This window comes from Artemia franciscana, chromosome 11 (assembly GCF_032884065.1).
Source record: "Artemia franciscana chromosome 11, ASM3288406v1, whole genome shotgun sequence".
Lineage (NCBI taxonomy): Eukaryota > Metazoa > Arthropoda > Branchiopoda > Anostraca > Artemiidae > Artemia > Artemia franciscana.
The window spans coordinates 15175519-15201974 of NC_088873.1; the positions used below are offsets into that span (position 1 = coordinate 15175519).

Below are 26456 nucleotides of genomic sequence, written 5' to 3' on the forward strand. Positions count from 1 at the left end.
CTGATCGTTTTAAGCTTTAATGTCGCTCCATACTTTCATTTATAAAAACTTGTTTTTTTTTTGTTTAATTTCTGGACGTCTTTGAATTAATGCATGGTTAGATCTTGGCCCTCCACATATAAATAATTAAAACGAAATTTGCATATTAATTTTTTGAGCTAAATGTTTTTATTTTTCACAGTTTTAATCGGAAGATTTTGAGAAAAAAAGGAACGAGGGAGGAGGCCTAGTTGCCCTCCTATTTTTTGATTACTTAAAAAGGTAACTACAACTTATAATTTTTACGAACGGTTTCGTAAGTAAAAAATACACGTAACTTAAGAATTAAATTACGTAGCGAACTTCAATATTCGTATGTTTTTATAGCGTATATGAGGGGGTTCAACCCTCGTCAATACCTCGCTCTTTACACTAAAGCTTAAATTTTGTCCCAATTCCTTAAGAATGACCCCTGAATCACAAAGGCCGTAGAATAAATAGTTGAAATTACTAAAAATGCTTTAGCGTAAAGAGCGAGGTATTACGAGGAGGTAGACCCCTTATATGCATAATAATTTCTGTTCGTTTTAAGTTTTAATGCTGCTTCTCACTTTCAGTAGAAAAGAACTTTTCATGTTTATTTTTTCATTGTTTTTTTTTAATAATGCTAGAAAATCCTGCGCCCCCTCCATTGAAAGTATCTTCCCCCATGAGACGTTCCTCCATGGAAAAATCCTCCCCGGTAACCCTCCCCCTCAGATATCCCCCCCCCAAAACCAAACAAATCCCCTGAAAACGTCTGTACACTTCTTAGTAACCATTACTATATGTACACACAGGTCAAAAATTGTAACTTGCAGCCCCTCCCACGGGGACTACTGGGGAGTAAGTCGTCACCAAAGACGTAGTTATTGGGTTTTTCGACTATGGTGAATTGAATGGCTATCTCAGAATTTGTATCCTGTGACTTTGGGGAAAAATGACCGTGGGAGTGGGGCTAGGTACCCTCCAATTTTTTGGTCTCTTAAAAAGGGCACTAGAACTTATCGTTCCGTTAGAATGAGCTCTTTCGCGACATTATAGGACCACTGAGTCGATACGATCACCCCTGGGAAAAAAAACAAATAAACACGCATCCGTGATTTGTCTTTTGGCAAAAAATGCAAAATTCCACATTTTTATAGATTGGGGCTTGAAACTTCTACAACAAGATTCTCTGATACGCTGAATCTGATTGTGTGATTTTCGTTAAGATCGTATGAATTTTAGGGGGTGTTTCTCCCTATTTTCTAAAATGAAACAAATTTTTTCAGGCTCGTAACTTTTTATGGGTAAGACTAATCTTGATGAAACTTATATATTTAAAATTAGCATTAAAATGCCATTCTTTTGATATAACTATTGGTATCAAAATTCAATTTTTTTAATTTTTTGTTACTATTGAGCCTGGTCGCTCCTTACTACAGTTCGTTACCGGGAACTGTTTAAAAATGTGGAATTTTGTATTTTTCGCCAGAAGGCATATCACGGATGCGTGTTTATTTGTTTGTTTTTTTTGTTGTTGTTTTTTTTCCAGGGGTGATTGTATCGACCCAGTGGTCCTAGAATGTTGCGAGAGGGTTCATTCTAACGGAAATGAAAAATTATAGTGCCCTTTTTAAGTGACCAAAAAAATCGGAGGGCACCTAGGCCCCCGTCGCACGCTAATTATTTTCCCAAAGTCACCGGATCAAAATTCTGAGATAGCCATTTTATTCAGCGTAGTCGAAAAGTGTACAGACGTTTTCTGGGGCGTTTTCATTTGGTTGGGGGCAGGGGTTGAGAAGAAGGGGATATGTTGGGGGATTTTTTCATGGAGGAATTTGTCATGGGGGAAGAAAATTTCCATGAAGGGAACACAGGATTTTCTAGCATTAGTTTTTCAACTGAAACGAACAAAATTTTCTTGTTATTATTTTCCTGTAAATATTCCATAATAATTTCTGTTAAAAGGAACATAAATTATTACGCATATGAAGGGCTCACCTCCTCCTAATACCTCGCTCTTTACGCTAAAGTATTTTTAGAAATTTCAACTATTTATCCTACGGCTTTTGTTATTCAGGGGTCATTCTTAAGAAATTGGGACAAAATTTAAGCTATAGCGTGAAGATTACAGAATACAGAAGTTCGTTACGTAAGCTAATTTATGAGTTGCGTATATCTTTAACTGATAAATTTTATTTTTACTAATAATTTTACTAATAAAACATTCATAAGAAATTAAAAGTTCTAGCTGCCTTTTTAAGTAACCAAAAAATCGGAGGGCAACTAGACCTCCATCCCCGCTTTATTTTTTCCTCAAAATCATTCGATCAAAACTATGAGAAAACCATTTAGCAAAAAAAAATAAATAAATAGACAAATTTCGTTTTAATTATTCATCTGCGGAGAGCATAAATCAAAACATGCATTGATTCAAAAACGTTCAGAAATTAAATTAAATAAAAACAAGTGTTTTTTTAACTTAAAGTAAGGAGTGACATTAAAACATAAAACGAACAGAAATTACTTCAGAAATGAAAGGGGCTGCTTCCTCATCAACGCCCCGCTCGTCACGCTAAAGTCCGACTCTTTCTCTTAACTCTTTTTTGAAACAGTAAAAAAACTTTAGCGTAAAGAGCGGGGCGTACACGAGGAAGCAGCCCCTTTCATATACGAAATAATTTCTGTTCGTTTTAAGTTTTAATGTCACTCCTTACTTTCAGTTAATTTTTTTTTCAATTTAATACGTAAGAAAACTTTGGTTTTCTGAGAATCCTCGAAGAAAGCTTTCAACTTAGTTCAGTGTTTAAATTCGAATTAATCAACTGAGGTATTTTAATTAGCCTGTCCCTAGGAAAAAAAGTGTAAAAAACAATAAATTTTAAAATGCACTCTTTGCATGCCGTCACAGTTTCATATACATGGACATTTTGTATTTGAGAATGATAGTGCTCTTTTGCTCATTTTCTCTTCTCCATTGGTCGGTGACCAAGCTTTGCAAGACCCAGCCAAATATATTACTATCTCGTCAAAGGAAGCTGTCTATCAAAACCTCTCACAAGACTTGATAATTGGTACTATTTGAAGTTTTGACAATCGACGGTCTCTAGAGAATTAAAAGACAGAAGACTAACCTAACTTCAATTTTGAAGCTCAAAGTTTTCAAGTTCACTTAATCACGGCCTATGAATGTTTCAAGCGTTTCAAATGTTTCAGAAGTTTCAAGCTTTTAATCGCGGATGATACAAGCAGTAATTTTAAATTTAATTTTAGAATTTCGTAAGTTGACAAGAAAAATAAGACTTAATATCATTCCCAAAAGATTCTATCTATGCTCTTTGACAATCTGGATACACTTACACTCTTTTTATTTATTTAAATTGTAAAAGCAGAAGTAGTAATAGTACTATCCAAAAAGTTTCAATTTCATATCCCAGTCGTTCTCGATATCCTGTTGATCTGTCTTATTGGCAACCATTTATCACAATACCTTTAGATTTATTTTTAAAGAAACATTTAGTTTCAAAGCATAACGGGCCAATTACATAATTGTGTGTGTGTGTGGGGGGGGGTGTGACGTGCCTAATATACCTGTTATTAGTATAAATAAGATTTTTTTTTAAATATCAGATAAAAATATGAAATAATTATTTGTTTATTCTGGCCTAAAGCTTAAGTTACTAATTTTTTATGGAGTAGAAATTTAATAACCTATTTTGTTACCAAAATTTTTGATTGATGGTTTAAAATTGAATTTAGTTTAAATCCAATTATAGATGGCTTAATATAGTCTAAAGCTTAAAATGAGGGTTGTTAGTACATAATAAGATTATAAGGCCTAGTAACTTTAGCTCAAAGATCACGGCTTTCTTGGTATGCATATTGGGAAATATTTAGCACAATTGGCTGAGGGTGTTATATTGAGGTATAATGTTACCTCCGATAAGTTAGCGTTCTTTTGTATTTTGTACTTCTTCCAGCTCAAAATTAAATAGCCCAATTGGTAAAAATAAAAAAAAAATTTAACCACTAATTTAAATTCGGTCGAATTTTAGCCTAGTTTAAATGATAAGTCGTAGGTTATTAGTTTCTTTATATTTATGGTCTGACATTGTCTCATAATAGTTGCTGGACCGTTCTACTGTACTGAACAAAGTGACTATCTCAAAATTTCGACTGGATGCGTTTGGAAAATGAATGGGCTTGAGAGAAGGGCTGCTTGCCCTCCAATCTCTTGTTACTCTTCAAAAGGGCACCAAACACAACATATTTTGTTTTCAGTAAAGTACAAATTTTGTTCTGGTCTTGAGAAGGCAGGGGGGGTTGTCAGCCCTACTCATGTTAATTTTTGCTCGTTTCGAGTTTGAATCGGTTACTTATTGTAAGATTTAGATAGAAAAATGTAATTAAAATTTTAAATTTTTTAATTTTAATAAATTAAAATTATTAGAACTTAAAGGAATATGTATCAGTATATGCATACTAAAATGAGAATCCATTGTCATTTTTTGTTTATGTAAGTGCAAATTATGGTCTGGTCTTGAGAACGTATGGGGGTTGTCAAAGACACCTTTCAGCTACACTGAACAAAATGGCTATCTCAAAATTTTGATTAGATACATTTTGGGAATTGATGAGCGTAGGTGGGGGCGGGTGGGTGTTTGTGTGGGTGGAGCTTGTTGCCCTACAACTGTTTTTGACTAATAAAAAGGGCAATAGCCCTTTCGATTTCAAACCAAATGAGAATTTTTGAAGTTTCTATGACAAAAAATGACCAACGTAAAATTTCAATCAGATGCATTACGGGAAAACACGACGTTTAGAGGTGTGGGGGTTATCGACCCTGCAATCACTCTGAATCTTGAAAGGAGTACTAGACCTTCCGAATACCAATCGAACAGTCCCCCTCCGAGGTTTATAAAATCACCCTTTATATATTTACCTTACAGGCCTCCAGGGCATAACTTACAGTGCCCTGAGGGCAGTGAGAGGGGGGGGGGTTGTCATAATAAAAGATATAACTTAAGGTCCTTTCAATTACGTTGAACAAAATCTCAAAATTTTGATTGGATGTGTATGGGGAAATGGTGGGCAAGGGAGGGGTGTTAGTTGCCCTCCAATCAATTCCGACTATTAAAAAGGGCACTGGCCCTTTCAATTTCCAATCGAATGAGCTGTTTTCGGAGGTTCTACGACAACAAATGACCATCTCAAAATTTCTATCAGATGCATTTCGGGATGGTGGGGGTATCCACCCTCCAATAACTTTGAGTCTTAAAAAGGGCACTGTAACTTGAGATTACGAATTCATTGAGCCCCATCCGAAGTTTATACGATCACCCTTTCTGTATCTAGCTTATATGCCTCAGGGAAGAACTTACAACTTTTACCCTAAGGGTTATGGGAGGATTGCATTCCTCAAAGACATAATTTTTGGACCTTTCAATTACGTTGAGCAAAATGCCTATCTCAAAATTTTTATTGTATGTATTTGGGAAATATAGGGCGTGGAAGGGGTGTTAGTTGCTCTCTGATCACTTTTTACTATTAAAAAGGGCACTGGCCATTTCAATTTCCAATCGAATGAGCCCTTTTCGAAGTTTTTACGGCAACAAATGGCCATCTGAAAATTAAAATCAGACGCTTTTTAGGTTCCAATTAAATGAGCCCTTTTCGAATTTTCCATGGCAATAAATGGCAATTTCAAAATTAAAATCAGATACGTTTCGTAAAAATACGAGGTGTGTGTAGGGGGAGGGGGTATACACCCTCCAATCACTCTGAATCTTAAAAAGAACACAAGAACTTCTGATTACCAATCCAATGTGCCCCCTCCAAAGGTTATATGATCACCCTTTTTATATATGCCTTATATATCCCCAGGGCACAACATACATCCCTTGCCCTGATGGCTGTGGGGGCTGTCGTCATCAGAGACATAATTTCGATAAAAATACGAGGTGTGTTTAGGGGGGGATATACACCCTCCAATCACTCTGAATCTTAAAAAGAACACAAGAACTTGTGATTACCAATCCAATGTGCCCCCTCCAAAGGTTATACGATCACCCTTTTTATATATGCCTTATATTTCCCCAGGGCATAACTTACATCCCTTGCCCTGAGGGCTGTCATCATCAGAGACATAATTTCCAAACCTTTCAATTCCGTTGAACGAAATTGATATCTCAGAATTTTTATTGGATGTGTTTATAGAAAAAGTGGGCGTGGGAGGGGGTGAGTTGCTGTCCTATCACTTACGACTATTAAAAAATGCACTGGCTCTTTCGATTTCTAATTGAATGAACAGTTTCAGAATTTTCTTAGACAACAAATGGCCATCTAAGAATTTCAGATGCATTTTTCATGCATCTAAGAATCAGATGCATTTTGGAAAATTTGAGGTGTAGAGGGTGAGGGGGGTTATCCACCGTCTGATCACCTTGAATCTTAAAAAGGACACAATAGCTTCTGATTACAAATACAATGAGCTCCCTTCGAAGTTTATACAATCACCCTTTCTATATATACCTTAAATACCCCCAGAGCATAAATTACAACCCTTGCCCTGAGGGATCTGGGGACTTTTCAATTATGTTGAACAAAATACCTAGCTAAAAATTTAGGTTGGATGGGTTTTGGGAAATGGTGGGCGTGGGAGGGGGTTTAGTTGCCCTTAAATCATTTTCAACTATTAAAAAGGGCACTCGCCCTTTCAATTTTCAATTGAATGAGCTCTTTTATAAATTGGCTATCTAAATTTTTCGAAGCTGGCTATCTTAACTGGCAAAAATGGTTATCTCAAAATTTCGATTGGATGTGTTTTGCAAAATGGTGGGTGTAAGAGGGGGGTTAGTTGCTCTTTAAACACTTTCGACAAATGAAATGAACTAACATCATTCTATACAATTCTAATAAGGGAATTAATGCCAGATTTGCCTCTCACTCAATCCGACTATTTGTCTTGGCTTTTTCTACAATTAGCCATGGCTTGATGCCCACAACTATTTGACTGAAATAAAATTGAAAAATAATGGGCAACAAGCCATGGGTAATTGTAAAAAAAGCCAAGACAGATAGTCCAATTGAGTGACAGGCAAATCTGGCATTAACCTCTTTATTAGGATTGTATAAAATACAGTTTTCCAAATGTTTAGTTAAAATGCAAAGGTAAACAAATAGTTGCGGGCATCAAGCCATAGCTAATTGTAGAAAAAGCCAAGATAGATAGCCCAATTGAGTGAGAGGCAAATCAGGCATTAACCCCCTTATTAGGATTTTATAAAAATGATGTTAGTTCATTTGTTAATAGATAAGTCTATCTATCATCTGTCCATGCGTCATTCCTAGGGCAGAACAACTAAGGTAGATAGTCATAGAGCTAATATAGTAATAAAATCTATAGTTTTCAAAGTGTTTGGTTAGGGTTAGCTGAATTTCAATTACTTTCGACTATTAAAAGGGCACTAGCTCTTTCAATTTCCAATCGAATGAGCCCTTTATCACTCTGAATCTCAAAAAGGGCACTAAAACTTCTGATTAGCAATCCAATGAGCCCCTTCTGAAGTATATACAATCGCCCTTTCTATAAAAACCTCACATGCCCCAAGACCATAAATTACAACCCTTGCCATGAGGGCTCTAGGGGGGGGGGTTGTCATTCTCAAAGATATAATTTCCAGAATTTTCAACTTTGAACAAAATTTTTCAATGTTGAACAAAATGTTGAAAATTTTTTTCAATGTTGAACAAAATGGCTATCTCAAGATTTTAATTGAATGTGTTCAGAAAAATACTGGGCATGGGAGGGATGTTGCCCTCCAATCACTTTTGATAGCTTATCACTAGCCCTTTCACTTTCCAATTGAATGAGCCCTTTTTGAAGTTTCTATGACAACTCCTTTGATACAAAGTACATGTCTAAGCAAATAAATATATAAAACATTGCATCCACATTGCTCTTTATTTAGGCAGTGCTATTGTGCTGTCCATGATTTATTTTTAAGACTTTTTCCACAGAACAAGCTTTTGAAAGAAAAGTAAAGAGCTCCATTAAAACAAAAATGAGCAGAAATAAAGTCAAATAATCTTCCAAGCATAAAACTACCACAAATTACCATCAATAAATAAATGAAACCCAAAACAAATAGAAATTACAATAAATAACCAAGTCAAAATCAAAAGAAGCAAAATTTAACATGAGTAGGACTGATAACCCCATGCCTTCTTAGGACCAGAAAATAATTTGCACTTTACTGAAAAAATGATTGAGGATTGTAAGTTTAATATACATATACTGATATTTATTCCTTGATGTTTTAATAATTTTTTGTTTATTAAAGTCAAAAAATTGAAAACATTTAAAATGTATTTTGTTTTCCGTATAAAGTGCAAATTATGTTCTGGCTTCAGCAATTTACTGCTAACTTCAAAAACCACCATATTTCAAAAGCCCATTTCCATAAACTTGGGTTTAATTATTTCTTAGTCTTTTTAGAGCTGTCTCTAATTTTTCAATGAAAAATAAATCCTCTTTAACATCTGAAGTGTTACATACTATTTCATTCTTTTCTACATCATTTCCTCTACATTTATCATTGTTTAGCACACTCTGATAAGTTTTCTGCCTGTCTCTCTTTAACACTTTCCTCACCACTAATTGTGGCCCAGGTCTTACCTTTAACTGGGACACTTTCAGACTGACTATTAACCTTCAAATTTTCCACCATACTAAAACAATATTTTGCTATTATGCCATCTGGCTGCATCTTCTAGACCTTCAGCAAATTTATCCATGGTGTCCACTTTATACTTGCTTTATTCATATTTTAATGGGTTCTCTACTTTCCTTAAATTCCTTTTATTTTAGTACGATCAATCATTTAAACCCTACTTGAATAAGCTCCTCCTCTTTGCTACTAGATTTAAATCCTTTACAACCCTAACTGTGTTTCTAACTTTCCTTCCTAAGACACAATCTGCTATTTTCCAAACCATTTTCTAAAATAAACACCATCTATCTTCTAAAAAATAAAATCTTGACTCTCGAATTTAATATTTCAACTGTTCCTAGGAAGCTTTTCTCAAAATCTCAACCGAGAATCTACCAGCATTCTAGCTTCCTGGAAGGCAGTTGCACTTCATAAATTTCAGTTTTACCTTAAATTGCATTGTCCAGCAAAATATAGAAAAAATCTTGTAGAGTTGCTGGTTAGTGATGATGGGGGGCCACTGACTCAATTGCATCCCATTCTGTCTTCCATTGTTTAATGTTCCAACTCTTGTCAACAGCAATCTTCAAGGCGTCAAAGGAGGGAGCAATTAGAGTAGTATCAGGAAAACTGTTCCAATGGGTAATCACTCTATTAGAGAAGTAGTGGTTATGGACTGTTATCTGCCATCATCCAGGACAACTTCTTACTATGCCCCCTTGTGCTGGATGATTCATCAAACTAAAATGTATTTTGACAGGAGTCAGCATACAAAACTTAAAAGTCATTGCAATTCCCCCTCTCTGTCACCTGTGCACAAGTGTTGGGATCAATAACTTTTATTGCTTTGTCTTTGGACATATTTTACTTTTTACTATCACCCTTGTTCAGGGGTGTTGGAAGACATATCCCAAATTCAATTAATGGTCACACAGACCCTTGCACAGTATGGTCATAACTTTGGATCATCCGCTGTGTACAGTATACTTGATTATACCAAGATCTGGGGTGCCTCGGGAATTGCTGTTTGTGCATGCTATTACTTCTGAGAAGAATTCTTGTCCATTGTCTCCAAATAACTTAACTCTCTACTTTCTTCCTGAAAGGAACTGCATCAGCCATTCTACAACCTCCAGAAGAATGCCAATAGCTATTAGTTTTATCTTCAGCCAGTGATGACAGATTTATCAAAATTTTTTGGCAAAATCTTAAAGGATCATGTCAACTGGAGTAGTGAGATATAGCAACTTTGTGGTATAGTCATAAGCATATATAAGATTTGTCTCAACTGAGCACCTAAATCTGAAGCCATGTTGGGTGTCTGTGAGCAGTTTGTTGTAAAATAAATGTTTTTTAATCGTGGTATTCACAATTCCTCCAAAAATTTTACCAACTGTTGATGTAATGCTAATGGGTTGGTAATAGGTCATATTATTCCTAATTCCACCCTTGTGGACAGGTGTTATATTTGCATTACACCAATCTTGAGGAACTACTTTGGTAGTAGACTGTTCTGTTCTAAATCTTCATCTAGGTCTGTGACGTTGCTGATATTGGTTTTCCATATTGAATTAGGTTATCATCTATGGTGTCTTCGTGGGTATGTTGTGGTTGTACCCGCTGGCTGGATGTTACGTCTTCTCTAGTCTACGGTGTTCAGTCAGAAAGATGAAAATGATTGTAGGACGATAGATGGCGCTATTTGAGGTGTCATGTGGGTGATGTTGACTCAGGTGTTTTCGGGCATTCTTCGGCGGTTGATGAATCATGATAGGTGTTTTCCAGCTTTTGACCATGACGTATCGTCGGCCAATGTCAAGAGTATGCCAAATTCTGTAATAAAAAATTTCCAGGCAGAATCATATGGTTATTAAACAGAATAGCAATAATAGTATATAATTATAAAAGCGATGGTATAGAATATTGTAATTAACATTGATTATTGTGACATTTAATTCCACTTGTTTCAAGGATGATTGAGTATATGATAAGTACATGATTATATGATTAAACAAGTAACACTGTTTAAAAGCGTTGATTAAGCACATGATCAATTTGGAGGTTTTTTTGTATATTTCTAATTCTTTATACTCCCAACGCAAGACTTTGTAGAAAAGTAACGTCTTTTTATAGCGTCATAGCCTTTCTATTGCCATGTATTAGGAATATTCAGTTTAGGAACACAATATCGAAAATTGCAAGAGACGACCTCCATTCTCTTGTTTATATTAAAAGGAACAAGTGACTTATACTTGTCAGAGGTCTAGATTTTACATAAAATTTTCAGCCAAATATTTATGTTTTTGATGTAATTCCGCCAAAAAGAAATACAATTAAATTGTATCTTAGCCTTTTAGCTGTAATACACCAACAATATTTATTAAAGTAGGGACTGGATATATGAATATACGGGAAAAAGACCTCGATTTTCCTGTACTTTTATATCCTCCCTTTATAATGGCTTAAATATCATCAGGAGCTGTAGGGTTCAATTGATGCATTTCTTGAGCATCAATTGCATCGTTTTTTATCTTTTTTCGTCTCAAGAGCTTTCCATAGTTTACTGTGAGTAGCGCTCTTATTGTTAGAGATATAAGAAATACCATAAATATGGTGATTATTATATTGTACCACGAATTTGGTGAGAATAATCCATATTGACTTTCCACGTATTTTAATCTTTGGTCTTCGGTCGTGAACAACGGTATTTTTAGGTCTAATGCCTCTTTTATTTTTGCAAACTGCATAGTACCCTTAATTTTTTCTATCTTGGGCCATATTGATATTTTTGATTCTTCGTTGTTCATGTTCGGTATTGTATAAGACAAATTTATTCCTTTGAAATTTATTATTTTTGGGCTCATAACATTTGTGCTAGTTGTGATCAAAGGTGTTTGTACAGTTCGTTTCCTTTGTCACGAGTCGTCAACCTTGTTTTATTGTTATTGTTCCAACGTCCTGTAATAGTATTTCAATTCGATAACTGGGGTCAATCTTTTCTGTATTGTTATAGCAGGATAGAGTTCCTACTGTCTTTCTAGGTACTGTAAAAGGCCATAAGTCATTTCGTAAATTAATGAAGATTTCTCTTTTTGTGCTTCCTACTAAAGCATCACATGAGTTAGGAATATCTTCTTGTTGTGATTCCTTTAGGAAGAGATCTAGCATGCAAGAGCCTAATTTTACATTATAAATAGGTAGCGTTAGTTGGCAGACTAAATTTTTAAATGAGACACATTCTTTCAAATCCTGGGCGTTAGCTAGAGCATATTTTCTTCTATTTTGATCAATCAACATATATTCTGCGTCAGGTATAATGCTCATGAAGGAATTGGTTTCTTTAATATTAATGGGAAAAACGGATATTTTGTATTTAAGTTATTGAATTTAAGTTATTTATAGTTATTTAATTTATATTTATTTAAGTTACTTCAAATATATATTTGAGTAAGTTATTTAGAGATTTTTGAATTTAAGTTAAGTTTTTTTTCTTTTTTTTCTTATAGTCTTTTATTTAAAAGTTTTTAACAAAGTCTTTTATTATTTTTATTTGCAAATCCAACGAAATTTTGCTTCAAGGTGATAGTGGTCTGATCCATTTTGACTATTAGGTAATGGTCCTATTTTTATGCAGTCCTTGTATGTTGGGAGACGAAGCCTTTCTAATAGTAGTAGTTCTTGTTTTTCATGTTTATTCAATTTTTCGTCAATATTACTGTAGAGAATATAGTCAACTAAGTTGTGATAAGTCGAATTCAAACAAACTTTTGGAAATTTATCTGAATTATAAACACTTTTAAAGGCAAATCTATGCGTTATTGTACAGGATGAAAAGATTGCTTCTTCAATGCAGTTCTTTTGTTCTAGTTCTTGGAAGTATTGACAAGAATCAGAAATATATAGCTCCTTTGGAAGAAAGGTTTTCCCAATTTTTTGTGAACCATAGTCAGTTAGTTTTTTTATATCTAGATGTTCATACTTAAGCCTTCCTTGGCTTAAAAAGGAGTATAATTTGCTTGAAGGGGTTAAATTTAAATCACCACAAAGAATAACTGGAGAGTAGTTAGTATTTATGCAAGCAACGTGGTTAATTTCTGCAAGAAGTATTTGGAGCTGGGCTAGACGTACGTCTTCTCTTTTATGGTTGTATAACAAATGCGTGTTTACAATGCATATTTGTTTATCCGGGTTCTTAAATGGGGTGAGAATAGAAATAAGTGCAATGTTATCTCGATTAAGGAGATCTATTCCATTTTTTAGCATTTCTAAGGAATGATCTTCTTTTAGGCTAAGTTTACATTTCTTAAAAAAGGTGGCACATCCATCAATCTTTCCTTGGGTTTTTTGTTTAAACACGCCATCATACCCTTGAGATTGAAAATAAGATAAGTAAGTATTATAATAATAGTCAGTCTCCACTTCCTGTAAGCATACAATATCTGCGTTTGACATTTTGAATTGGTTAAAAAGTCTTTTCTTCCTATCTGGCCATTTCAAATTTTCTTCGTTACTATAGTACAAATAAGGCATTGTTTCGATATACCCTTGAGCTAGCACATTATATGACATAATTGTAAAATCTAAAGATTGATTTTCTTGGTTTTCTTTTGGCTCTTGACAATTTCTTCGAGTTTCCCACCTTCTGATTTCCGTCAGATTCACTTTCTTAAAATCTTTCCCTTTTTTTGAATTTTGAAGTATTAGTACCGATTTGTTTTTTGGCTATTTTGGATTTCTTAATGTTCTTAGTAATTACTTGTTATTAATTGGTGTTACTATTAAGCAGTATATAAGTTTAAGGTTACCTGTTTGGCTTGGTATTCAGTTGATGACGATCTGGAAATATTATGGTGTTAATTTATTTACGTCAAAAGGATTTAAGTTATTTTATTTCTATACGCAATTTTTTTCTTTTTTAAGAAGAAAAATTCTTTTTTGCCGCGCATTATACCCTTAGGAGAGTTTTTATACATTGCATTATTATTTATTTTGTACAATAAATTAAGTACTTTGCGTGATTGTTAGAATTTTTTTTTGCGGCGCACAATATGGTACAATATGGCGTAAGGAACAGCGCATTGAGTGTTTTTCCACTCAGCGCGTCGTAACCATTCAACGGGCATATTCATTAAATATATAACGATGTCTTGAACTAGTTAACATTTTAAGTGTTAACTAGATTATTAGGTAAACCTAATAGTTTTTATTTAATGAATATAAAAATGATTGCATATTCTAATTTTTTTTTCTTGAATATAAACCAAATTGGTTGTTAAGTTAATTTGTAATTTTTCTAGTTTGTATAATTTTCTATTATTATGTTGCAAGAAAAAAAAATTAAAATTATAGCGTTTTAGTTTTCCTTGAGTTGTTTGACTTAATTATCTAGCTTGCGATAATTACATAGATGAACAGAAATTATTTGACAAAATAATTAGGTTTCAGATAAATATAAACCTACCACTGAGATGCAGCACTGTGATTGGTTATTTCTTTAAATACCTTCGGGGATCCTGCATTGTAATTGGTTAATTCAAAAGATGGGTGGTAATTTTCTTGACTTTGAAATCCGCTAGGCGGTCTTTTGGCCATAATTTAAAACTGTTTTAAAACTGCTACAGGTTTTTACAAGTGTAATTATTCCTTACACTCTTGTTTTGCGAAAGGCACTTGTTGGGTGTTATAATTGAAGTTCATTTCTGGGTCGTAAAAAATCATTCTTTTATTAGCAGACGTTCCTCAAGGGTTATTTATTATACAATGTATACATTGTATGTTTTATGTGTTACGAGTCTCTTAGATAAAATGTCTATTTATGATTTTCACTTTCGAACGTCACGGCTAGCAATCTTGCCCTTCAGAGATCTGTAATTTTGCCAGGTACCAAAAATTGTTCTTTTTTTTCAGTGTTAGTACGCACGGATTGAAGCGTTTATACTTTAAGTTTTTAGGATGTATATTTATTGCAGAATTGGCATTTTGTTTGTGACAAGACGAAGCTAAAATTTGGTAAGATTAAAAATTTTGCGCTTTTATTTTCCGTGTTACTCCCCTTTATTTTTGTTTTAAATTTACGTTTGATTTGGTAATGAGCTGTGGATTGAACTTCGAATTTATTTCGTAAATATATATATATATATATTATTTAAAAAACAAGAATTCTCATGCATATATATAAAAAGGAGTTCAATTTAAAAGATACTCTAAGGTTTTCCCTTTTATAATAATTAGGTTAATCAGTTTATTTATAGACGTATTTGGTTTGCGAAATATTTATTTTTTTTACTTGTAAGCAATATTTAATTGTATTATAAGACACATATAGGTTAGTTACTATGCTATTAGTGACGTCAAGAGTTATTAAGCTTATAGCAATGATATATATATATATATATATATATATATATATATATATATATATATATATATATATATATATATATATATATATATTTAATATAAATATATATATATATATATATATATATATATATATATATATATATATATATATATATATATATATATATATATATATGTATATATATATATATATATATATATATATATATATATATATATATATATATATATATATATATATATATTATAACTAATCCCCGTATATAGTTACCTGCTAATTGTATTATCTATTATAGTTTCTTGTTCCAAATTTTTCCAGATTCCTTTAGTTGGTTTTTTTGTCGAATTTAACTTCGGTTAATATTTCATAATAATTTTCTTCGTTTTTTGGACCTCGCATTGAACAGAATTGAACGCTTTCTGTGATTTCAATCCCAAATTTCATATTTTTAAAAATAGATGTTATGGATGGTTGGAATTTTTTCGCCATCCTTCTTAGCCTAGCGACTTTTCTTAGGTTTACTAAAGTCAAGTGAGGCTTCCAACATTCCTGGTTTGCGAGTTGTATTCTGGTTTTACTGACTTCTTCAGTAATTTTCTTTAAAAGTGGACTTAAGCGAGCTTTAAATTCCGTCTCATTATTTAACTGGGCATATAAAATTTGTTCAGAGAATTCTCCGACGCTTTGAAAGTTGAGTATTATTTGATTCTCGCTGAGTTCTTGTTGGAAAGCAGACATTGCCCTTGCGAAAGCATTTTTCAGTATTTCGACTTCATTATTATTTTTTAGGTGGATAACCATTAGTGTAACGTGGAAAGTGCTGTGTTGAATTAGAGCCTGCGATAGGCTGGGGTCGAGTTCAATCAAGTAGTTTTTTATCTCTGGAGTCTTTCTTTTTATTTGCGCGCTTTTTACTTGAATTGCGAAAAAATAATTTCTTTTTATTTGCGCGCTTTTTACTTGAATTGCGAAAAAATAATTTGGTGGATGGTTACTCATTTTCCTTGACTTTCCTTGGCAGATATGACCCAATTTCTAAAAAAAAATAAGTTACATTAGCTTAATGGTTTTTAGGTTTATACTTTAATCCAAATTTTTGAACTTCCAATGCATAATTTGTCGAAAAGTATTACATCTTGTATCTTAGCATTTCAATCATTATGCCTTGGAATATTTTCAACCCGGAAATAAAGTAGTAAGATTACAAGAGACGACCTCTTAGGTCTCTTAGGTGCTTGTTTTGGTTTATTTTTTTTTTGTTAAGGAAGGTCTACATTTGCCGTAAAAGAAATTAATTTATTATTAACCTACTGTTTAAAAGTAATAGTAGTTAGATTAAGCTTGAACAGATTATTTCATGGTCATTTGGAATACTTTATATTGGCCCTTGGCTCGAAATCTGATTTATTTCAGATTTTAATAGGTGTGGAGTCATAAATGTCAATCGATATTCTTGGCTGCTATTTCCATGAATATCTTCTATGTGTAGTAAATACCGTTTTAGGGTTTCGGGGAGTGTTAGATTAGCCAAAGTGTAGTGAATGTCTGTTTTTTCATCATTAAGCGTATGTTTTTTCTGCACAACTCCTTTAAACTGGGATTATTTGGAGTAATACAAACTGTTTTGAAAATCAGTTGTTTATGAAAACATAGCGGAATTATGCAATTTATTATTTTTTCATATATTAAAATATCTTTCCCTTTTACTAGTTTTGACCCAATGTTTTCATCTATTGTATAAAACTTACTAATTAAACGTTTTAGTAGTTCGTACTGTCCTAGATATAAGTAATGAATCGAGTTATTAATCCAGTAATAATTTATATTTATTTTTGTAGATTTTAAGGAGTAGATCTTTGTTAAATAGCCTATAATCTACCTCCATTAGCATTTCTAAGAACTTTAAAGGCCAAGGCAACTCGAAATTTTCCTCTTCAAGTGGTGTTAACCAAACATTTTCACATATTAGGGACATAACTAATGGATATTTCCTTTTGGGGATAAAGCAAAGAAGTAAAGTAAAATTGTATAGGGCCAATCTACGCCTGTATCCGTAGTCCTTTCTCATTACCTCAGGCGAAAAAGTACTTATTAGCAATATGACCATTATTTCAGTTATCAAATTGTCACTAGGGATAATTGGAACGCGCAGTAAGGAACAAAGTAAATCGTAACGTTTAAATTTTTTGCTGCATTTTTACAGCTGATTCTAAGATTTTTTCGTTTGTTTCATGACTTATTTTTGAAAGATCTGGCAAGCTCTGAGTTTTATTTGGAAGCCAAAAGTCTCGTCTTGAGGTTATGTGGTTTTGGACGAATTCTAGGGGTCTTAGAACATTAGGACCTGTATTGTATAACGTTCTTTTATACGACATTTCCCCGGTTAGTATAAGCTGTTAGTTGAGTGGATTTTTACCTGATTCTGTTTCCCTTTGGTTACGGATCTAAAAAATATTATTTGTACTTTAGAATTTAAAATTTTTGGAAAGCAAGTTGTTTTTGTATGCGTCTTTTTTAGATTGTTTAGATTTTTTTCGTCTTAAGAAGATTTTATCCCCCTTAACGGCATATTCTTGTGTGCTCGGGTCGTATAAAAACTTTGCGCAATGCCGGATTTCCTCTAATGGATGACGTACCCCTTCATATTTAGTACAATTTTCATTTGCTTCGATTTTATAGCATATTTTTGGGTTTTTGCATTTATCAATTAGAAGAAGGTCTGTTTGGGTCGGGCCCTTACAAAACCACTAGCAGATATTAAATTTTCTCTGTAGTTTTCTTATTGTTAATTGTAAACTTGTTAAGTTCTTCCCTTTTTTGCTTTTTTTCGAGTATTTGTTTTTTACTTCTCCTCTTGCGGGTCGATATTTCGGGCTGTTTGCTAACTTTAGCCCAAATTTATATCTGTGAGGTTTAAATTTCGTTAAATTATAATTTAGTTACCAGCTTTCTGCGAATACTTCCTCACCCTTTTCGTCTTGGACTAACATTGCAGCTGAATAGATTATATTTTCCTTAGCGTGAATAATTGAAATACATTCTGTGTCTATAATTCCCTTGGCCATAGTTATGGAGAAAATATGTAAGAAAATGATATTTTAAAAAAAAATATTTAAGTGCGATCTTAATACCGCAGGGAGGATAAAGTAGATTTGATGCCAAATATAAATGCCTGTTAGATATTGCAAGTTATAGCTATATTAATGTCGTTCTTAGCTACAAGTTAATTTATTCGAAGCCACTAAATTTATTTAATAGTAGGAAGATGAACCAAGAATATGCCCGAAAGGAGTATGGAAATGATAATAAAAAAAAATTGCAAATTAAATTGGTACAAATTTGGCTTTGACCACAATTCATGAGGACGCTTGTTGTCACTTGATTATTTGTAATAATTTTTGTTTGTTAAGGCTACTAATGAGTTTTAATTGACTATTATTTGATGGTTATCTCTATAAGCCTTTATGTTTTGCAATATTTTAATTTTTACGTTAGATAAGGGGACAGCGACTCCTGTAGGGCAAGTGTTAGTTTTAGTTGTGTTAATAAGCTTTTGCGTTAAGGAATTATTATTGCGGTAGACTATGTTAACAAAATAGTAGCAATTTTTTTGTTATTCTTGTATAAATAAAATAGTTTGGGACCTACTCACAATATTGAGAACTTTTTGATAAAGCAGGCCAATTTTTCAATTTTTGATTAGGCAGACTTCTTGAAAAGTATTTTCTTTAGGGACTTTTTATGACGGGATGGTTTCTTAGCGAAACCAATTAACAATTAGCAAAAAAAATGACTATTTTATTTTTTTTATTTTACCCAAGGCTGATAGATTTTTTATTAAAAATCTAATTTATCTTGTTTTTTGACAACCCGGCCGGATCTTGTTGTTATCTGTTCTTCTTTAGGCTCAGTTTTCTTCTTTGGTTTTGCTAGTGATATTAAGTCAAATTTGTTACTGTTTCTTCAGAAACTTTTGACCCTTCAGTTGTGCTTTTTTTGCTTGGGCCGCTGCACTGAGTGGTCTTATTTCTTCCGAGTCCTTGAACTTATCTGCGTCTGATTCACTGTCCGTATCTGAGGAACTAGTACTTGTGGATTTATTGCCTGGTTTTTTTGAAGAAGAAGTTTGAGATTTAGGCGTTGACCCTGCTTGTGCTTCGTAAATTTCTTCTCCTCGCGAAGTAGAGGGTTTACTAATTGATTCGTCCTGTTGGTTTCTGAGCTCGGGAGAATTGAAGGATTCTTGGGAGCTTTGGGAGGATCAAAATGTTTTCTTGGGGTGCCTCCATTGCTTAAAAGCCATATCTTCCGGAGGGTGGGGGACTGATTGCATTAAGGTCCCCTTCCAAGATACACAGTCCTTTGGTTTTGCTTTTGAAACGGTTATATCGTGATGCTGGTGTTCATCAGTAACTGGATTAGTATTAAATGTACTCTGTCTAGTCTTAATTGGGTAATTTATAAGATCCATGGCTTCTCGTAACGTTTGTCTTTGGGGCTGTTTGTCCCTTTGTGACTCTATGTCCCCGGGAGTCTGTATAGCCTTATTTAATTCATCGTGTAACGATAAAGGTCTGTCTATCGGTGAAACAGGGTTTACCAAATTGTCGGGGAAACGTTTCGGAGGATAAGGGGTTGAAATTTTATCTGGAAAAAACTGTGATTTTGGAGAAATCGTATAGTCCAATGCTTCTGACTCCTTACTGGAAGATGAGTCGCTTTTTTCCGTCTCCGCGTGCCGGGGGTACTTTTTTGGTGGGTAACCATATTTGTCATTGTTAGAAATTCATTAAATGTTTCCTCGTCACTACTTCTCTCAAAATATCCTTGTTTAAAATTAAATGGTTTAAGTTCATTTAGTCTAGAGCGAGGTGGTTCATTTTCGTCCTCCGAGGTATTTGATGTTGAAGGTTGAGGGGTCCATGTTTCTGTGAATTTTGCACTTTTTATACGACTAACATGCGTTATATAGGTTTTTCCCTTTTTTGGTTTTAATGTAACATTATTATCATATCTTTTAATTATTCTGTAAGGGCCAGTGTATCTGTTAGAGAGCTTTTTGCCGTCCGATTTTGTTTCATTTTTTAAGTAAACGTAATCTCCTACTTGAAAATCGAGTTTACCTTTGACGTTATGAATACTTTTTGCCTCTTGCTTCCTTTTTGATTTTTCTATTTCTTGTTTTACAAGTTTATAAGTTTTCCTCATTCTATTGATAAATTCCTGTTTATAATCTCCAGAATCATTATATTATTGTCTCGACTCTATAATTTCATTATAGGGGATTCTAAAGTCTCGTTCGAATAATATATAAAATGGGTTATCCCGTATAACATGGGAATAAGCTATATTAATTACATTTGTTAAATAAGGTAAGGTTTCGTGCCAATCCCTGCGATTTTCTTTCGTATAAATGCTTAAAATATTAGAGAATAGTTTGCGTCTGTTCTCGATTTTCCCATTGGCCTGGGGGTGATAGGGGGTCGATACCAATTTACTTATTTGAAGAAAAGACATTAAATCCTTGGTTACTTTTGATACGAAATTAGGGCCATTGTCGCTTAATACTGTATTAAGAACACCGAAATTAAGGAATATTTTAGCAAGAGCTTTTGATGTCGCATACGCGCTTTGATTTCTTAATGATTTAGCAAACGTGAGACCGGAAAAATGATCGATTACTGACAGTACACAGGTGTGTCCTTTATTAGACGTGAGTAATCCTCCGCTAGTACCATATAAATCAAAAGAAACTACATCAAATGGGAACCGGGCCGTAGGCGTTCTTCCTATCGTTGGATCAGTGTAGACTTGAGGATTTCTTCTTAAATTACATGTTTCACAATTATTAACATAATTCTTTAACTTCGTTAAGGCTGAAGTAACGAAAAAATATTGTTTTAATCTATGGAAAGTCTTATCTATTCCCAGATGACCTCCCACTTCAGAATGAAAAAATTCAAAAGCGGGTTTTTCCAAAATTTGGGGTAAAACTGGTACAATGGAAGTTTGATTTCACTTATCGCTATCGGTCATTATTTTACATAGTATTTCTTCATCTAAATCGTAATAATAATTATAAATTTCTTTTTTAAAAGATTTCATTTCATCGGGTAGCTCTATCATATAAGAAATATTCTATTAGAGCAGCACAAATATTGTCTTTCTTTTGATATATTTTTATATTATTTAAAGATAGTGGGCTGTCTTTGTGTTCTTCTTCTACCAAATTATTGGTCTGCATTTTTAAATTTTTATTTTTGGAGCATATTTTCCTTTTATCGTGTTAATTTCTTCATTTTCATCTTCTAAGGGGGCATTATCTGGAAATCTGCTAAGATAGTTGCATGGGGCGTTTTGTTTTCCTTTGAGATGTTCACATTCATAATTCAAATCTTGGATTTTTAAGATCCATCTCGCGAGGAATCCCGACGGCTATTTGAAAGTTTGCAAGTATTGCAAGCTTTTGTGGTCCGAAAGCAGTTTAAATTTTCGGCCTACCAAATAGTGTCTGAACTTGTCTAGATGGTGGATAATCGATAATAATTCAAGCTGTGTAGTAGAATAATTACTTTCTCCGGGTGTGAGAGTACGCGAAGCATATGCTTTAACTTTTTCTTCCCCATTTATTATTTGGGAGAGAATCGCCCCAATCCCCTTGGTTGAGACATCCGTTGTAACAACGAATTGTCCTGTTTGGAAGTCGGGTAACGATAAAATAGGTTCTGAAGTTAAAGGCTTTTTCAAATGATCTAAAGAATTTTGAGCTATTTTAGACCACGTTATTTTTTTGGGGGTTCCCTCTGGCGAGGTCCGTGAGAGGTTTTGCTACTTGTGCGCAATTTCTTATAAATTTTCGAAAATAACTCATTAATCCTAAGATTCCTCGTAATTGTTTAATTGTTTGAGGGGGTTTTATATTTTTAACAGATTTTATTTTTTCAGGGTCTGAGGAAATTTGTCCTTGTGTTACAACTACTCCTAAAAATTTTAGTTTGGTTTGAAAAAGATTTACTTTTTCTGGTCTACATTTTAAATTGCCTTCTCTGAATTTCTCAAATACTTTTGCTAGGGTTACTAAACGGTCTTTTGTGTCTTTGCCATAGCTATGACGTCATTAACAAAATGAATTATGTTATTTAGGCCTCTTAGTAAATGAAGGAGGGGTCTACACAATGCACTTGAACTGGTTTTTAGTCCAAACGGTACTCTTAAGTATTCATAAGAGCCACATTCTGTTGTTGAAAAAGCTGTTTTAAAAATATCAGCCTCTGCTATTTTTACTTGATGATAGCCTTGTGTTAAATCTAGGGAAGTAAATATTTTATTTTTATTTGATATGAAATCTAGAATTTCGTCTTTTTTAGGTAGGGGAAATTTGTCACTAACTACCTGTTTATTTAGGGCTCTATAATCTACTACAAGTCTAAGGTCATTATGTTTTTTCGGGACTAAAATAAAGGGGCCAGAGTATGGGCTTATGCTCGGTTTTATGATTCGATTTTTTTCGAGTTCATGTATTTTGTTTATTAGCCATTCTTTATGTATATAAGGAATCCGGTATGGTTGTTTTGCAACTGGCGGCCCTGTAGTTTGTATTGCATGTTCATAAAATGAGATATAATGAGAAGTCCTATGTCGTCTTCAGATGTCGAAAAGACATCTCTATATTCCCATAATAAGTCGCATAATTTTTGTTTCAATGAAATGTCAGTTATGTGATTTAGATTGAATTTTTCAAGAAATTGAGATCTTGTCAGGGGGTATTCCTTGTCAACGTGAACATTGATATTATTCACTAAGTTTTTTTCCGAACTTTTCCAATTATTAATATCGGATTCAGATACTATTTGTATTTTTACTAAGCATGTTCCTTTGCTTAGGGTAATCAGGTTATTTTCGTGGGTGTTCCTTACCCAAATATAACCTTCACCCTTTTCGTAATTTATAATCTTTTCTTCACAGGTTATATATTTTGGGATATCCTCCGACGGCGATGCTACCCAAATTTCATTTTTATTATTAACTGGTTCCAACATTTGTGATATTTGGACTCTCTGCATTGATTTAGGGGGAATTTTAGTTTTTCGCACAACGAATCCATTATATTTTTCGTCATTTATTTCTTCTATTAAATTTAGAATATTATTCACCGGTTTTTTCCTGGGAGTTTCTATATTTGCCAGTTTTCTCCATAAATAGGAAATTTCTTGAATCACTTTCTTTCTATATTCCTTTAAGTTGCCTATGTTTTCCTTTACCTTGTTTGCTTGTATGTTATTTATTTCTGATTTGGTTCTTGTCGGATAGATAAACTTTGAATTTGCTACATCTAACAATAGTTTATTGGCTTTTAAAAAATTCGCGCCTACTATCGCCTCGTATGGAAAATTCTTACAAACTATAAATCGAGTATAGAAATTTCTGTTATCTTTGCGCAAGGCTAGGTACACAGTGCCTTTTATATCCAGGTCATGTCCGGTTATGCTTGATAAATTGGGACAGATATTGCTCATTCGGCGTTTAATATAATTTGGTAATTTGTGAAATACGGATGTATTCATCACATTTACGGTTGCCCCTGAATCTTTAAGGGCTGAGATATAAATATTTCCTGCATTAAAATTTTCAAATACTGGTAACATATTATTATTATTTGCACTCAAAAATGGTATAATCACTGGTGGGGACCTATAAATTATTTTGCCACCAAATTTTGGTCCTTTGAATTTTGGAGGCTTGAGTCGTTTCCCTGGGGTTCCCAGATTTCGGGTGTAGAGTTTTCATTAGTTCTACTTTGGTTTTCTTGATCATTAATTGAAATTGAGTTGTTATATTGGTTCCATCGGCTGATAAAGTTACCTCTTGTGTTTCTATTCCAACCATTGTTAGGTTGGTTTATCCTTTCACGATACCCTCCGCGATACTGATTCGTACTGCGTTGGAAATTTTGGGTTGGGTAGTTACCTCTTGCTAAAAAGGTGTTCCCTCGATTGCCTCTAGGGGCGTACCCAGTATAGTTTGTCCCCCTGGACAAACAGTTGCTCGAGACCCTAAAATTCGGGCGATAATTATTGTTTGTAAAACAATTTCTTGCAATATGACCTAACCAGTTCCAGGCGTAGCACCTTAGTGGTTCATTATTGGTTTGTGCCCTCATTTATTATTGGGGGCAAAGCGTACTTGTCTTGGAGGTGTGGTGGTTCGAATTTGATTTCGAAGTGGTTTTGGCGATGATTCTCTGGAGAAAAATCGCGGAGAGGGATCTCTTGATTTTATAGCTATTTTACTTTCTACCGCATTTATTGACAGTTTTTGATGCTGCAGGACTATGGAATCGATTTCCACGGCTCTCTATCTCCTGAACTGCCAGTTCTAAGTCGTCGATATTTTTGGAAATTAAGAGACGATATAGTTTTGGGTTGAGTCCCTGTTTAAATGCGTTTAGTATTATTTTTTCATACAATTCCCCTTCACCTGGACCGTATCGCGCTTCTGTTGCGATTCTAATTTTATTTAAATATTCTCTGACGTTTAGGTCTGGTCGAATCTTACTAATCCATGTTTTAGTTTGTTCAATGAACTAGTATCGATGAATCTTTTTTGAAAAGCCTGTTGCAATAACTCTATTGAGTTAATTGACGAGGTGGTTTCAGTTCCTACGGCATTTTCAATTTGTTTTAAAAACGTCAATGTCTGTCCTTTTAGTCTTAAGAGTAGCATGTTTTTTAATACTTTTAAGTCAATTTTTGTCATTTCCACAAATTGTCCTAAATGGATGTTGAATTGATCCACATCCGTATCCCTGTCATACTCAGGTAATGATTTGGCAATTTCTACCGAAGTTGCAATAATTTGTTGCGCTTTTAATAATTCATCTTGTTCCTGAGCCATATTTGTTATTTTAGTTAAGTTTTTCTTTAAAGAATTATTTAGTATATAAAAATTTGGTTTTATAAATACTATTGGTATTGTATTTTTACTACTAAAGATTCTAATTATTTTTAGATGGGGTACATACAAACAAATATATAAAAAGAAATAAAATTATACTGCACTTAAATAATGTAAAATTAAATGCACTTAAAAATCAAAAAATAATCTGTAAATAATCATATTTGTCTAGGGTAGCAGGCAGTCATGTTGCCAGGTGTATACAGTTCCTTTAATGTCTTTATTGACGACCGCGCCACTGTTACAGGGGGGTTTCTTATAAAGTTATGTTACGGGAGGGGGGTTTCTTATAAAGTTATGTTGGATTGTATCATGGGAGCCTTATAGTTAAGGGATATAGATTAGGAAGGTTCTATTGACAAGTCTCTATAACTATGGACACAAAATCATTATCACGGTCTCCCGAGTTGGGCAGATTCCCTTAGGAACGATCCAACAGACAAATAGGAACTGTACCTGGTACCTTGACTCAAAGACAAACACAATTATTGACAATAATTTTATTTTCTTACTTCATATACAACTTCAGGTAAAATGACTTCAATGATAGATAGCAGTATATGCGCATCAAAGACTGAGTACTGAAAAAAGACTGAATTAGGACTCAATGAATACTGAATAAAGACTGAATTAATACTGAATGAATACTGAATAAAGACTGAATTAGGACTCAATACACTCCTAACTTTTGGTCCACCTTATATATCCAGAATCAACCTGGATTTCTAAATTAAGCACTGGGTAGACTGACCTGAGAAATGATGCAATACAACTCTTCTTTTAATTATCTAGCATATGGCCTAACCTCCTTGCAAAAGATTTATTACAACGCGGATTTTCACCTCTAGTTTGTTGACCAAACCAGTGATAGAAATCTGGTTTCTAATTGGCTTTAATCAAAAGTTACATTTTTGAATCTAATTTTGATAGTTTAAAAAGTATCATTTTTGCTTGCTGTAAAACTTATGCCAAAGTAAAAAGTATCGTTTTTTGCTTGTTGTAAAACTTGTGCCAAAAGGCACAAATTCTATGGGATGATGAATTTACCTTTAAAATCTTTAGACATATAAGAGATTCTTATTTTAACTTTTTACAGTGAACAAATGAGGGATTTGGTTTTGAGTTCTGTAAGGGGGAGGGGGGTTGCTGGTCCATATGTTACAGTAAGATTCCTTCCTTTCTGTATATGTATTATGAAAATTTGTATTATGCAGTGTGATATAAAATGGAATGACAGTGGGAAAAGAATTTGAAAGGACATATGTTTCTTTTGTTCAAAATACAACATTGGGTTGAGTACAGTTCCTTGCTTCATGTTATTCGCATATAAAGTGATTTTTGAACCAAGGTTATAGTAAATACCAACCAAAACTAGTTGAAACATTGTTATATTCTTTTCCTTTGTTACTGAAATGAATGCAGTC

The 26456-nt window shown here is 33.6% G+C and overlaps 1 protein-coding gene and 1 long non-coding RNA gene across 4 annotated transcripts in view; one reads left to right on the forward strand and one right to left on the reverse strand.

Annotated features, from left to right (window-relative positions):
* LOC136032866 (glycine dehydrogenase (decarboxylating), mitochondrial-like) overlaps positions 1–14567 on the reverse strand; it is a 43468-nt gene extending 28901 nt beyond the window's left edge. For 2 of the 3 annotated variants that reach the window (XR_010618795.1, XR_010618794.1), the window contains exon 1: positions 9163–14567. Coding sequence is in view for 1 of the 3 variants with exons in the window: in XM_065713280.1 (XP_065569352.1) it covers positions 9163–9249 (87 nt within the window). In the remaining 2 variants the exon portion in view is untranslated. The remainder of the gene's footprint in view (positions 1–9162) is intronic. The other variant, XM_065713280.1, reaches the window with a different exon arrangement.
* A 74-nt stretch (positions 14568–14641) lies between these two features.
* Positions 14642–26456, forward strand: part of LOC136032867 (uncharacterized) — a 114546-nt gene continuing 102731 nt past the window's right edge. Inside the window, exon 1 of the long non-coding RNA XR_010618796.1 lies at positions 14642–14723. This is a non-coding gene — a long non-coding RNA (uncharacterized LOC136032867). The remainder of the gene's footprint in view (positions 14724–26456) is intronic.